Consider the following 15,408-nt stretch of genomic DNA (forward strand, 5'->3'; position numbering starts at 1 on the left):
GTACATAATCACTATGATGCTTTATAAGCTGATTGTATCCTTAGAAAATCATATATGATTTCCCTTTTCATTTTCCAGTACCAAGATCTCCCTGTCCATTGTCATGGATGGCTTGTTAAAAAAAATCCTGAGTAAAAGCTGTAAATCTGTTAAACTATATTTTGACATGTACGAGTAACATAACATCTCATGTTTACTTAAAACTGTTCAAACACAAACGATGCACTTTAATATGATAAATAGATTAAAACATGCCTTGTGTCCTCCTTGCCTCATGGTTGGCCATGCTTGTTGAAAAAGTGGGTGTGGCTCCACTGCAGTCCACTTAAGATGATGTGTAACACTGTGATTGGCTCACATCAAACAACTGTGTGCATTTGAGTGGAGACAGAGTACAGTCATCACAGATCTAGACATCCCAGATGAGCTATGTCCATTGAGATGGAAGAGGGATCTGAACGGCTAAAGCATGATTTTCATGGTTAAGAAAAGAAGATTTTGAAAAGTGTGTATGTGTCAATGCTTCATTAAGAGAAGAAGGGCAGGGGGCTGACAGAGACTGCGTATGCACAGGGCCCAGAATATGGTGCTACACCCCTTGTCTGCTCCTCCATGTGTGGCCCCCATCTGCCCAACGGCTCTGTGTTTACAGTACACACAGGTGAGGTCAGAGGCACAACGCAACATGCACACACAACCATGTTTACACGGCAACATGCTTTACTATACACTAACTGAGCATGTGGTAGATTAAAAGTTGGACTGACACCCAGATGGCCATTAACAGGAATCAATACAAACTCTCACAAACTGATGCTTTTTAAAAGTTTAATATTCAGGATTTTCACTTAAAAGGCATTATTAACCATCAGTTTTGCCAACTGGACTTACATTCTTAAGATTTATTTCAGCCTAAACAAGAACATAAGACGCTTCGATGTCTGACCCTATGATGATGACTTATCTCTAATCTATATGACACTCTTAACCCAACAGGAAATAAAAGACAACATCGAACGTTGTTGGTAATAAGCGACCGAGATGTGGTTGTTGACCTTTTGTCTACAAGAACTCCTTAAAAACCTAAAATTAAAAGGCTGATTCTGATACTCTTTACAATCAATATTTTAAAGTGACTGTTTTCGACCGAGACAATTAAGTTAAATGAAAATAAAATAAAGAGAATGAGTAGTTATATTCCTAACTTGATGGAGAATTCTTCAAAGCAGCATTCGACCATTATGTGAGGAAATAAACCTCTCAATTACATTTTCTGTAAATTAGAATGAACGAATTCCAGGTTTTATGATATCTAGTCAAACATTTCTTGGGCCGATGAGATGGGAATTTGGAGTTTTCCTTCTCTGGTGATTCAGAATGTCTTAAAGAAGTTAAATCATACCAATAATTTGGCGTTTATAGCTACCATATGTGTGTCAGGGCTCAGATTTACCTCCCCTCAGTCCTTCAGATATTACTTTAATACAAAGTTTCCTGTGTATTTGTGCTGCTGTGGCACTTAACGACAGGAGGCAAGTTTCTGAACAATCGCACAATCAAGCATCATCTTGTCAACTTGTAGAAACTGACAAGAGTCTAGAGTCTGTTATTAAATAAATATCATGACCATGAGAGCGGGCATTGACATGATGCCAATATGTCTAACTATATACACTGATGTCTCTTTAAAGCCTCTGACAGATCAGCACAGAAGGTAGAAAAGATCTTTAAGGTAGCCTAATCCTAATCCCTGGTCCAGGAGAGTTGGAGGTATTGCTGCTGGTAGTAGGATAAAGATAAGGAAGTATACGGCTGAGTCTTCATGGTTTAATGAGTCTGTAGATTTAAAGGGAAGTTACCTGTATGCCAGCTACAGGCAATGATGTTCTTACCTCTACAGTAAATCATATAGGTATTTCTATAAAGCTTGGGTTGTTAAGTTGCCACTACAGAGCTAGTTAGCACCACATTTCTAACTTTATTCCACCTTATAATTAATCTTATTTTCATATATCAATATTTTAACATCTTTGAGAGGACAGGAAACTGGGAAACGTAGTAATCATGTAGTCGTTTGTGTAAACATGGAGTTCCCAGCTTCTAATTTGTTAAGTAAGAAGCTGTAAAATTGTGTCTTTGAAAACACTTGAGGTTTTAATCCTCCCTGTATGTATCTATCTATGTGTGTTTGTATTCAAGTGTGTGTGTGATCATTCAGTAATGAGGATCACAGTCTTCCAGCAGACTGTCTGTGATGTAGCCAATCTTCAGCAGGTTTTGGTAGAAGTCTTTCTCCACAGCGGTGTTAACAGTCCAGCCCACCACCTCCACACCTCGCTCTGCCCAGTACTGAATGTAGTCCCTAAGTGGAAGGAGGAAGAAAATAAAACACAGCTCAGTAAATAAGACACAGTATCCACATTTTTGTTGCAAATAATACATGATATAGAATAGTGAGCCGCTTAAATGAAGCCAAGTGTAACTGGGAGAAGTGGCACCAGCCTGTTGGTCCCTGTTAAAGGAATACCTCACCCCCCCTAACTAATATTTGTATATCAGTTACTCACCCTGTGCTGTGTTAAATTCACTAAGAAAGAAGTTGTTTTTCTCCCATGCCTCCACGGTGAATGAAGAATCCAAAAACGGAGGAAAATTCTTGATGAGTTAAAGTCATAGGGGGCCATGTTTAACAACAGCAAAACTATGTCAAAACATCTGTTCTGCACGAGTTGTGTGAGAGTGTGTAAACAGATGTCTTCATATAGTTTTGCTGTTGTTAAATGCGGCCCCATGTGACTTCAATTCATCAAAAATTTTCTTCATTTTTGGATTATTCGTTCACCAGAGGCATGTGAGAAAAACAAATCTTTCTTCACAAGTTAATTGTTACAGAAGTGAGTAATTGAGGGAGTAACAGAAAACAAGTAGCCTAACAGCGTTATGTATTTAAAAAGCAAAATATGAGTAACTGTATTCTGTTAGAGTTTCAAGTTGTGACATTCTGAATACAGTTGCCATCTTAAAAATAGTTCACTTGAAGGGATTACTTTATTTGCTTATGTTTTATTTGCTCTAAAGAACTGAATGCAGTGTGAGTGAGCGTCAGTTTGATTGCATTGTTTTCTATTAGGATGTTCCAACTGGCCACGAGCGATGACGCAGTGCTGCTGTTTTGAGCATAACTTCTGTCAGACGCCCTATTTCTACGTCGCTTTTAAAGCTCCACAATGGAAGAGGAACAACGGATTCATAAAGTTGAAATGAGGAGTCATCTATATGACACCTACTACAAAAAAAACCTATAAGGTGGCAGCTGGCTGGAGGGAGATCACCAGGGAGTTGGAACGTTTCTGGTAAATGACCATCGCTAATAACAACCTCCTTGCTGTAGGCTGTATTGTACGTAATTCCCAGGAAATATCACAATGTAAAATGTGTCTTTTCTGTTTAAAAATACAAACGTAGAAAGATAGCAGGTACTCGCCCACCTTTTAAGTGGTTCCGCCTCCAGTTAAACACACAGCTGATAAGCAGGCTCACGTGATTTGTCTACATGACATAACAAAAGTGCATATTTGACTGATTCAATGTGGACAAAGGGTGGCATTTGCTTGCTGTTAGGACTGTTTAATCCCCAAATATGTAGCATATGTTACTTAGTTTGAGTAATCTAATGGAATATGTTACACATTACATTTTAGTGCATGTAATCAGTGATCTGTAGTGGAATAAGTTTTGAGTGATGCGTCTTTTTACTCACAAACAATCTTTGGCTGAATACAGACACCAGCTGCAGAAAACAGACATGCAGACTTTTCCTTTCAGACATTAACAGCTGATCTAATCTGCCACCGCTCATAACATTAATCTTAACAGCCACAGTTGGCTAATAAGAAGCTGCTACCTATATATTTTCAAGATTTGATAAGAATAGTTAGAGCTTAATGAATAGGGGCACTCTGCCGATTAGGAACCATAGCAAAAATGGGCTATCAGAACCCATACCTAGGTATGAACAAAAGGCACCGTTTCATTTAAAAGATTTGCAGAGGTGTGATGTGGTGAACATATACACAATTTTACAAGAAAAAAAATGCAAAAACAAGAAAAGTTAGAAAAGTAAACACACATTTTTGCAGAAGAACTCAACATTTTTTCTATGATAACATAATAATATTTTAATATGATTATATTTCATATGAGGACACAGATATAAATAAAGGTGTGGTTTTCAAGCTTTTTGACCTTGACGAAGCTCCAAGTATGATTGAAATGTTGTCTTGATTAAACTTGTAAGTGTACAAGCGTTAGTTAGCCTTGCACCTACGTGATGTGCGTTTAATTACTCACTCTCAACAAATTTAAGTTTTTATCATTTTCTGTATGCCTGTTAAGACATGCTGCCGTTGATCGTCATGCCTGACTTTGCAACTAAGCACAGATGCAGCATCAGTCTCTATACACAGGTATCGTTTTGCATAGAAAGAAGAATCTCACTTATTGTTTTTTTTTAAAATGAAACACATCCTGATGTTTGAATGCAGAGCACAGTATAAGAGTTACGCACACAAGAACAGTTCCCTCCTGTGGGACCCTGTTAAACCCTGTGACCTACACACACCTTAAGATGAAATGGTTAAACATATTTAATTTCACCTACAGTGAGATGAAGTCTTTCTGCACCAGGATGGCAGAGACACCACAGAGTTTCCACAGTATGTGATGGTGGGCCCAGTCCAACAAGACGTCCAGGAGCCCCAGCCACAGCTGACCCGATGTTGACAAGGACCGAGGTGTGCCATCGCCGAAGCGACTCAGTCTCCAGGGACGGTGGATGAGAGCTGTGACTACGTTGGGGTCAGTCTGACGCATCTGTGGGCCAGAAGAAGTTGGAGGTCAAATAAGGACAGAGAATACAGTGCTCGAATGAGATACAACAACGAAACTATTTAGTAAATAAACAAGTCTGTAAGTATGCAAAGTAGACAAAGTTTTAAACATTGAAATAACTTTGTAAAGATGATCATATAAGTGTGTTACCTTGTAGATGACTTTGGGTTCAAAGGAAGAAACAATGCTGGAGTTGTAAAGGACTGGGAACTTCTTATAAATCTGATGAAGCACTGTTGCAGCCTGGAAAAGAGGAAAACTTATTAAAATTTCCTAAAAAACTGGAGAAATGACCGACAGAACATTATTAAACTATCCGATTATGACCCGATTATTTGCTCACGTGGGCAATGACAGCGGGACCTGGAGGGGCGTGATTGGGAGGAACGGCCTGCCCAATCTGAACCCGAGTGGTGTTCAGTTATTGGACTTCTGTGCGGGTCGCAGTTTGGCCATAACTAACACCATGTTCAAACATAAGGATGTCCATCGGTGCACGTGGCACCAGGACAGCCTAGGTCGCAGGTCAATGATCAACTTTGTAGTCGTATCATTTGACCTGTGGCCGTATGTTCTGGACACTCGGGTGAAGAGAGGAACAGAGCTGTCAACTGATCACCACCTGGTGGTGAGTTGGATCAGATGGTGGGGGAAGACGCCGTGCAGACCTGGCAGGAGGAGGAGGAGTTTGGTGAGGCCATGGAGGAAGATTATCGATCGGCTCCAAAGAGGTTCTGGCAAACCGTCCGGCGCCTCAGGGGGAGAAGGTGGCAACTTGCTCACACTGTTTACAGTGGGGGCGGGGAGCTGCTGACGTCAACTGGGGACATTGTCGGGTGGTGGAAGGAATACTTTGAGGAGCTCCTCAATCCCACCAACACGTATTCCAGTGAGGAAACAGAGACGGGGTCTCGGGGGCGGGTCGTCCAATTTCTGGGGCAGAAGTTGCTGAGGTAGTGAAACAACTCCGAGGCAGCGGAGCCCCGGGGTTGGATGAGATTCGTCCTGGATATCTCAAGGCTCTGGATGTTGTAGGGCTGTCCTGGCTGACACGCCTCTGCAACATTGCATGGACATCGGGGGCAGTGCCTCTGGAGTGGCAGACCGGGGTGGTGGTCCCCATCTTTAAGAAAGGGGACCAGAGGGTGTGTTCCAACTACAAGGGGGTTCACACTCCTCAGCCTACCCGGTAAGGTCTACTCCAGGGTGCTGGAGAAGAAGGTCCGGTTGATAGTTGAACCTCGGATTGAGGAGGAGCAATGTGGTTTTCATCCCGGACGCGGAACCGTGGACCAGCTCTTTACCCTCGCCAGGGTGCTGGAGGGGGCATGGGAGTTTGCCCAACCAGTCCACATGTGTTTTGTGGATTTGGAGAAGGCTTACGACCGTGTCCCCAGGGGCATCCTGTGGGGGGTGCTCCAGGAGTATGGGGTTGGTGGCCCCTTGCTAAGGGCCATCCAGTCCCTGTACCGAAGGAGCATGAGTCTGGTTTGCGTGGCTGGCAGTAAGTCGGACCTGTTCCCGGTGAGGGTTGGACTCCGCCAGGGCTGCCCTTTGTCACCGGTTCTGTTCATAACTTTTATGGACAGAATTTCTAGGCGCAGCCGAGTGGTGGAAGGTGTCAGGTTCGGTGACGGGAGGATCTCGTCCCTGCTTTTTGCGGATGACGTGGTCCTCCTAGCTCCATCGAACAGTGACCTCCAGCTCTCGCTGGGGCGGTTTGCAGCCGAGTGTGAAGCGGCTGGGATGAGAATCAGCACCTCCAAATCTGAGGCCATGGTCCTCAGCCAGAAAAGGGTGGATTGCCCACTCCAGGTCAGGGGGGAGGTCCTGCCTCAGGTGGAGGAGTTTAAGTATCTCGGGATCTTGTTCACGAGTGAGGGTAGGATGGAGCGGGAGATTGACAGGCGGATTGGGACGGCGTCAGCAGCGATGCAGGCGCTTAACCGGTCCGTTGTGGTGAAGAGGGAACTTAGCCAGAAAGCGAAGCTCTCAATTTACCGGTCGATCTACGTTCCAACCCTCACCTATGGTCACAAGCTTTGGGTAGTGACCGAAAGAATGAGATCGCGAGTACAAGCGGCCGAAATGAGTTTCCTCTGCAGGGTGGCTGGGCTCAGCCTTAGAGATAGGGTGAGGAGCTCAGACATCCGGGAGGGACTCGGAGTAGAGCCGCTGCTCCTCCACATCGAGAGGAGCCAGTTGAGGTGGTTCGGGCATCTGGTAAGGATGCCTTCCGGACGCCTCCCTTGGGAGGTGTTTCGGGCATGTCCAACCGGGAGGAGACCTCGGGGCTGCCCCAGAACACGCTGGAGGGACTACATCACCCGGCTGGCCTGGGAACGCCTCAGGGTTCCTGCGGAAGAGCTGACGGAAGTGGCTGGGGAGAGGACTGTCTGGGCTTCTTTGCTGAGGCTGCTGCCCCCGTGATCCGGACCCGGATAAGCGGAGGACAACGAGTACGAGTACGAGTATTTGAAGAGATTTATGAAAGGTTGCCTCCTAGAAGGATCAGGGCCTGTCAGGTACCTTATCAGGTTGATCTTTGACATCAAAGAAGATGGTCAGCTGGTGTCTGATGCATTCCTCCACTGCCTCCTGCAGAGTCGGGACCTTCTCAATACTAAACTTGTCCCTGGAGATGAAAAAAAAAACACAGTTTACTAAAGAATATTTCACCCCGAAATGCTCATTTATATATAAATTACTCACCTCATGTTACGTTGAATTCATGAAGAACACGTTTTTTTCTCCCATGCCTCCACAGTGAACGAAGAATCAAAAAACTGAGAAAACTCTTGATGAATTGAAGTCATTTATCTAGTCATATGCTCAAAACTTCCCAAACAGACGGCCCTCTTCAGCAAACTAAAAGTGAAACTTATATATATGCTCTCTTTAAAGCCAGACTCCATTGACAAAAACAGCATTTTTACCTAGCTGAACTCAGAGGCCGCTGGTCCACCACTGCCTCAATCAGTTAGCTAGTTTGTGTTATTACGTGACTCTGGTGTTTTAAATGCTTCTGCAAAGTCACACAATAACACAAACAAACTTACTGATTGAGGTATGAGCAGACCAACAGCTCCTGTGTTCAGCCAGGTAAAATGACCTTTGCTGTCAGTGGGATCTGGCTTTAAGGAGAGCACAGATAGGTTCACTTTCAGTTAAGTTGCCCTTTGGAAAGGGCCGTCTGGGAAATACTGAGCATACGACTGGATAAATGAGACTTGAGTTATACTGCACGAGTTGTGATGTAGTTTTGCTGTTGTTAAACATGGACCCCTTTTGCATCAATTCATCAAGAACTTTCTGTTTTTGGATTTTTCGTTCACCAGAGGAATGCGAGAAAAGCAACTTTTTCCACCTGAATTCAATGTAACACAGGGTGAGTAACTGATATACCAGTGATCATCTGGTCACAAACAACTGGTCAACATCCCTGCTGTAACACACTGCTCTCTTGTTTTAAATCTTTAAATTTGTGACAAAAGATACTTTAAATGGTGACACAGTAGTGCAGGGGTGGGGGATCACTGACATGAAAACTATGTTTCTGCAACTCAAACTTTTTATAAAGTAAATGTATGAAGTATGTCTTATTTCATGGACTTATCGTCCTTAGTTTCTTCATCTAAGCACCAAATAACAAGTTTAGATGAGTAGAAATGAAATGTTTAATATGCAGCATACTTCAGTCTGTGACGAGCAGCAGCATCAAGTTTCTTAAGCTGGACCAACGGCAGTTTGCTAACTGGTCCAGAGCCGTTGGTGGTGCGGTCCACAGTCTCATCGTGCATCAGTACAGGCACTTCATCGGCTGTGAAACTCAGGTCCAGCTCCACTCCAGTTGCTCCGTTCCTACTGGCCTACAGCGGGACATCACAGGTGGACAAGATGACAAAAATCAAACAGCTTTCTTTGCAAAATGTAAATTCACTGACAAAATGGTTTCAGGAAGAGAAAATGAGCCTATATCAAAAAGAAAGTGTGACACAGTGAGTCAGTCATTAAACAGTAAGGACATGTCCTCCATTTCTGTGGGCAGTGTGCATGTGTCCAAGTGCCAAACAATGCAAAAAAACAGCACAAATTTTAATCAATAAACTCTGACATTATTCTATGAATAAGGATTTAGTGGTCCACGGGGAACTTCACAAGCTACCCTGCAGTATTTAAAGTAATAAATAAAATATACATGAATAAATTAAAATGAGCTCCAATATTAAAGCGATGAATGCATTAATGCAGTGGTTCACAAATAGTGTGCCGTGATGCTAATCCAGGTGTGCCGTGGGATTTTTATTATTGCAAAATTCAACTGGGCCTAAACAAAAAGTTATGAATGAATTTTTAATCATCTGTATTAGTATCTTGTGTGCAACAATTTCCTAATAAAGAGGCAAAATCTTGCTAAAAAATATAATTTCGTTTAATTCAATTAAAAAAACCTTCACACATAGGAATTATTAGTGTGTGACACATCAGAAGGCCCTGATTGGCAGCCAGTGTGAGGGGTGATAATATTTAAAAGTAGAAAGCCCTGAGTGGGACAATGGATCGCTACATTGTATGAAACAAATTACAAAAAGCACCAGCAAAGACGACCTACCACCTAAAGAAAAAAGAAAAAAATTGTCAGTAGACAGTATCATGTCTTATTTTCCCTTATTTTTCTTGTCTTATGTCCTGATAAGAGTGATAACACACGATATATAAACTTGTGCAGATGTAAATACAGGTGTGCCTTGAGATTTTGGCTCGCCCTTTGGTGTGACTTGGGCACAAACATTTTGAAAACCACTACATTAATGCATCAACACTTATTTTGAAACAGGTCATTCTGGATAACAGGTACTTTAACTTTTTGAAGTATGTTTTGATGCTATACACTTTTACTTTTACTTACTATATTGTGGTATAACTTCTTTTCCTTAAGTAAAATGAGCTTCTTCCACCACAGGTCAATGGCAGAGGACCAGTGTTGGCATATTATAGGAGCAATGACTAGATTCTATCAAAAGCAAGATGCTGTCCTAAATTAAATTAGACAGACAAACACTGAATTAAATGACACCAATAATAAAAGCATGACTAAATATTTCCAAACAATTGAAGCAAAATATGTTGAATGTAGCCTGGCTTGTTACTCACAATACAAGTATTAGTCAAAAGTGACACCTAGAGGAGGACTCTGTATCTGACACTGATGCAAAATCCTGCAGTCACAATTTCATGTGCACTTACAGTGGAAAACAAATTACAGAACAGACACCCTGGGTGATCAGCATGTCTGAAGGATGAACATAATTGTCACTAGGAAATTGAAAATGTTCCTTTTGACACCAACAGACCAGAGATACATTTCTTTGCTCAGTAAAATCAAAGACTGGGTTGAGTTGCAGCAAACTGGAGCTCTCCTCCTCCTCCTCATCATCATCATGACGGCACTGTTTCAGCACTGTAATCTGTACAAAAGCCAGAGTGGAATTTATGATGTCATCTTTCCCTCCACATGCAATAGCTGCCTCCGAGGGGATACTAAATAATGGATCAAAATGTGTAAGAAGAGGATGAGGAGAAGCTCGTTAGAATAAATGGACTCATCCAAAAATGAAGGCAGATGAGAGGTGTGAGTCAGAGGCGAGCAGGATGCTCACAAGCACCGCTGACTCAGCACCTTCAGCATGTGAAATGACAGAGACAGTGAAGGGAGAGAGGGTTTTTGAGTCTGTGAATGTTTGTAGATGAATATGGGAATGAAGATGGCATCAATCGGGGTTCATTTTCCAGGGTGGACTAGAATACAAATGAGCCACTGATCTGATAAAAACCTGACCAGCTAGCCCTCACCAGATGGGCAGATGTGGTGCTCTGCTGCTGCTGCAGAATGGGAAGTCACGACATGCAAAGCCTGAGCATCCTAAAATATCAATACAGTTATTATGACACAATATATTGCCCTAATATTCCTGCTGCAATGGATTCCTATACAAATATAGGCTAATGTATTTGGGTGTTACCTATCTCTGGCCTACATCTCTATTAAGTGTTTTAGAGCTAAAGTTCACGTGCACATTTCCATCTTCTCAGCTGATCAGATGCATCACCTCTCTGATCGCAGCCAAGGTGTTCTCCGGAGCATCGTGGCTGCCTCCGCGGTGCGCCACCACCGGCACGCCGCCTGATGGAGCCCTGGGCCGGAGGACGCGGCCGGCCTGCTCCGCCGGCACCGGAGGAAACCGGAACATCACCATGAAGACGTAGAGAAATGCGGTGAGGAGAGAGGCACCCGTGGGGCTCCTCGTCCCCAACAGCGTCAGCAGGAACACCGCCGAGAAATACACCACCTCATCCCCGATCTGCAGCATGATGAAGGGCGTGTGTGTCACTGTCGGACCGGAGGGTGAAGGAGTCGTTGCTCAGAGAGAAGCCATGGATGGAGCTCTGCTGTCAGCGCTCAGGTGACTACATGCTGGAGGGTCAGAGAGAAGATCACACACACACAGATGACCGAGAATCAGCAGTTTCACTTGGTGCTTGTGCAGAGGATGGAGAGGAGGAGGGAGGGGAGGCGGTGTCTCTGCTGTCGTCAATGACAAGTTTGAAATATTAAAGGTCCAGTGTGTGGGATTTAGCAACATCTACTGGCAGAAAAGGAATATAATATTCATGACTGTTTTCATTAGTTTATAATCAACTACTAATAACAACTGCTGTGTTTTTGTTATATTAGAATGAGCCTTTTATATCTACATCTCTACATCTGTATTCCTGGACTTTGCAGCCTACATAGAGACCACCACATTCTCACTCCGACCTTGTCACATATCAACATTTGCTCATGGACTTTCCGCATCCCCCTACGACTTGCAAGGTACCCAGGGTGAGTTGGTTGTTGACGTTCTGGGACACCGTGTCAAGTTCTGCCTGTTACATGCATTGTCTTCTTTCAAAATACACCTCCTTTTTAACAGGAAATTAACATTTACAAAATAAACGCACTACGTCGGTACAACACCGCAAATTGACAGTTTTTTCAACAACAACTGCACATGGTTGGGTTTAGGCAACAAAAAAGTTAGGTCTATGAAAAAAGAACAGGGTTTGACTGGAATTACGATGACCAGTCTGTCAAGTAATGCAACAGGGCCCAAAAAGACTTTTTCACTTAGAGTTATGCGGGATTTATACTTCTGTGTCGTATCGACGCCATACCCTGCGCTGTAGCTTGACATGCACCTCCCCATAAATATAACATGTCACAGCGACGCAGACCTCCTATCTATTTTTGTAAGCTGAAACCATTTCCCTCAGTGGAAAAGATTTTTATCCACTTTAATTTCACAGATAAGAAACCATAAATTGTGAAGACAATAAAGCCTCCGCAAAAATAGCATTTTTAGTCTTGTGTGTGGTTTTTTCTGGCTTCATATGAGCAGAGGAAATCTCCGCCCATCGCTAGGCTAATTTATACAATGTAAAATGCCATAGGCTTGTGCTAATAACGTTAGCATGTTATATTTGTTTGGAAAACCTGTTTAGTATAAGACAGTTGTTTTGTTGGTGAACCTTGTGAGTTGTAATGGAAAAGAATTTTGTACCGTTACCTTTGTTAAATGTTGCTGTTTTTCCTGGCTTGATATGAGGAGAGGAAAAATCTGCTAGCTGTTAGGCTAATTTAAGATCGCACAAGTATAAATCCCACTTTAGATTGGGAAACAGATGTCTGCAAATCAGTGGGTACATTTTTTGAGTGTCACAACTCCCCCGAAACGATGAACACAAATCAGAATTTGATCAATTTAGTCCAATAAAAAAAAAAAGAAAGCTAAACTTGAAGTGAGCTGCTCAGCAGCTGCATGTCTCTAGTGCACTTGCTATTAGGGGTGGGCGATATGACCCTAAAATAATATCACAATATTTCAGGGTATTTTTGTGATAATTATATTCTTGTTGATATGACAAATTAGTTAAAAAAATGCTGCATCCAGATCTCTTCATACAGCCATGATATCTACAAAGGGGATCTTCTTCTATGAAGTCTGCCATGCTGTTTCTGCAGTAGCCTAGAGTGGACAAATCAAACACTGGCTCTAGACAGGGCCTTTTGCGTTTTCATGTCGGCCACCATTTTTCTCCTACATGCTGGGATACGGAAGCAATTTCAGTTGGTTGCAATGTTGCAAGCTCATCATAGAGGCCACTAAATCCTACACACTAGACCTTTAAATAAATAAAATTATTTAGAAACATCTGGTCAGAATATTAAAAATAAAAATGACAATTAACCTGTGTATCACTATGCATTTTAAAACATGTGCTTTAGCAGAAATGTGAGAATGCTATTTTGGCTTTCACAATTTTTACAGGACCCAGCAATTATTAGTGTTAAAAACAATATTCAAAGATGGTTTCCTTCCATATTTAAAAGATTCAGGTTTATTTTACTGTAATTCTTATTTACACAGCTCAACATATAACTTTTTTCTTAACAAACAAACAAAAAACACTTATTTTGAAGACAACAATCACATAGCCCAGCCTCTCGCAGACTCAGAGGGGTGCTGAGAGTTTGGGTAAAACACTTAAACACAACCACAGTGCATCAAGCATCAGTTTCTTTTCAGTAAAACAAAACATCAGAACCAGAGGAATGCAATGAAAGGAACAGATGCAGAAAAACAAATGGTAAAGGAGACATTAAAAGGCACACTGAAAAGTTCACCTTAAAATCACTCATATACTCACCCACATGAGGGTTAAAGAATTTAAGGCAAGTAGCTACATACTGACTGAGCTTCATTTAAGGAGACCTAAAAATGCTCGATCATGTCATTATCAGCCTGCTGTTAAAGGTTGTTCATCGATGTTGTACTTTAAGGTGAGAGAGTTCTTTGAATCAAGGCACAAACTTCCTGTCACTCAGGACACTCCGCTGTGGGCTCTGTGGGCAGCGAGCTGATGTGCTGGAGCAGCCGGTCGCAGTAGAGAGGACTCCGCTGTTTGTCTCTCACTACCTCCACCTCCCTCCTTAGAAGAGCCGGGTGGACTGAGCTGCCTGCCTTCAGGATCTCTGGACACACACATAACACCGAAGACATGAACCATGAACAGGTGTCAGCATTTAGGATATGACATAAATGAGGACACACACATATAAAAGCAGGAGGTTCTGTGCTAAAAATAAACATCCACAATAAAATACTGTTAGTTTTGATACTGAAAGCACAGAAAATGTTATTGACCTTCTCATCTAACTCTCAAAATGTCAAACTTTTCCTTTGAGCTTAATTCTCCAGGGGAGACTTAAGACCTACTGAAAAATCTGAACTCAAATGTGTAAAAACAACTACAACATTGTCATTTTTTGGGGTTTATTTTTTCCACTTTTTGTGTTTAATAGATAAGAAAGTCTAAGTGTGAAAGGGCAAGACAGAGGGGATGACATACAGCAAAGGGCCGCAGGCTGAAATCTACCCTGCGGGTGCTGCAGCAGGGACGTTGCCATGTTGCCACGTTGGGATGCCTGCTTCACCCACTAAGCCACTGGGCGCCCCGAGACCATTGTTATTTTGTTGAGTCGTGTTATTATTCTAAACATTTCAAACAATGTTCGAACCCACAAAAATCTGTAATTATAATCAAGGACATGGTCTGTGTCATTTGGTGGCTGTCTCTTTTCAGTCATGTTGTATCCCCTTATATTTGTCAGGGTTGTGTTTGCCTTCAAGAAGCTGTCAAAAATTGGCCTTTTCACTTTTTAGATCTTGGTCTTTTTTAGCTATATGTTTTAATCTGATGAAGGATTTGAGTCATCAGACATCTTGATCTTAAGTTATCAGAGAAATAAGTGGAGCGAATGTTAGCGAGAGTTTGGCTCCAGCCCCTTCTGTGCCAAACAGTGTCAAACACTTTTGGTATGGTACCTTTGGAACCAAAAGTAACCCTTCAGACATGGTACGTAGACCCTAGAGTTTCCACTGCAAACAGTACTCTTAAATGTGGGCAGGGTTGTTGTCACTCACTGCTCCGTCCAGCACTCACTGTATTTCCTCATTAGCAGTGACACAGATGAAAGTCTGCACCTCGTTTATCGTCCACAGAACGAGGCTGCAAGGCGACAACATTCCACCTTAAAAGTCAACGGCAGTCGGCCCAGTGAGTTCAGTTATTTTCTTTCTCTGACTCCAGCTGCTGCAAGAGGCAACAAAACATCCTTTCATTTTATAGTTACAGTCTGCTAACTCTCCACGGTATGAACAGTGGTTACATGAACCTCAAAACCAGCCACAACTCAGCCCTGAGCAGAGTGACCGTCCTCTATTGACCAATCAACAGACTGCAGTGTTCACAGCTCCACCTTTTAGTACCAGATCTGTGTGCTAGGTACCCCAACAGAGGGGGGACCAAAAATGGGGACGGTACAGTACAGTTCCATTGGTACCGTCCACAACTTTTCACAATGGAAACAAACAAACAAAAAAAAAAGTACCAAACTGAACCGTACCGTACTGC

General features: G+C 42.5%; 2 protein-coding genes across 2 annotated transcripts in view; both read right to left on the minus strand.

Moving 5' to 3' along the window:
* Window positions 1-811: 811 nt before the first annotated feature.
* Window positions 812-11,471, minus strand: LOC117268052 (glycerophosphodiester phosphodiesterase 1-like). Its single transcript, XM_033644209.2, has 6 exons — window positions 11,001-11,471; window positions 8,584-8,759; window positions 7,420-7,525; window positions 5,041-5,133; window positions 4,661-4,872; window positions 812-2,362 (listed from the first exon to the last, which is right to left on the minus strand). The coding sequence occupies exons 1-6, from the start codon at window positions 11,259-11,261 to the stop codon at window positions 2,215-2,217; spliced, it is 996 nt and encodes a 331-aa protein (XP_033500100.1). The 5' UTR covers window positions 11,262-11,471; the 3' UTR covers window positions 812-2,214.
* Window positions 11,472-13,309: 1,838 nt separating this feature from the next.
* Window positions 13,310-15,408, minus strand: part of dnaaf5 (dynein axonemal assembly factor 5) — a 42,910-nt gene continuing 40,811 nt past the window's right edge. Inside the window, exon 13 of the mRNA XM_033643958.2 lies at window positions 13,310-13,966. Coding sequence (XP_033499849.2) covers window positions 13,812-13,966 — 155 coding nt within the window. The 3' untranslated portion in view covers window positions 13,310-13,811. The remainder of the gene's footprint in view (window positions 13,967-15,408) is intronic.

Source organism: Epinephelus lanceolatus, chromosome 18 (assembly GCF_041903045.1).
Source record: "Epinephelus lanceolatus isolate andai-2023 chromosome 18, ASM4190304v1, whole genome shotgun sequence".
Taxonomy (NCBI): domain Eukaryota; kingdom Metazoa; phylum Chordata; class Actinopteri; order Perciformes; family Serranidae; genus Epinephelus; species Epinephelus lanceolatus.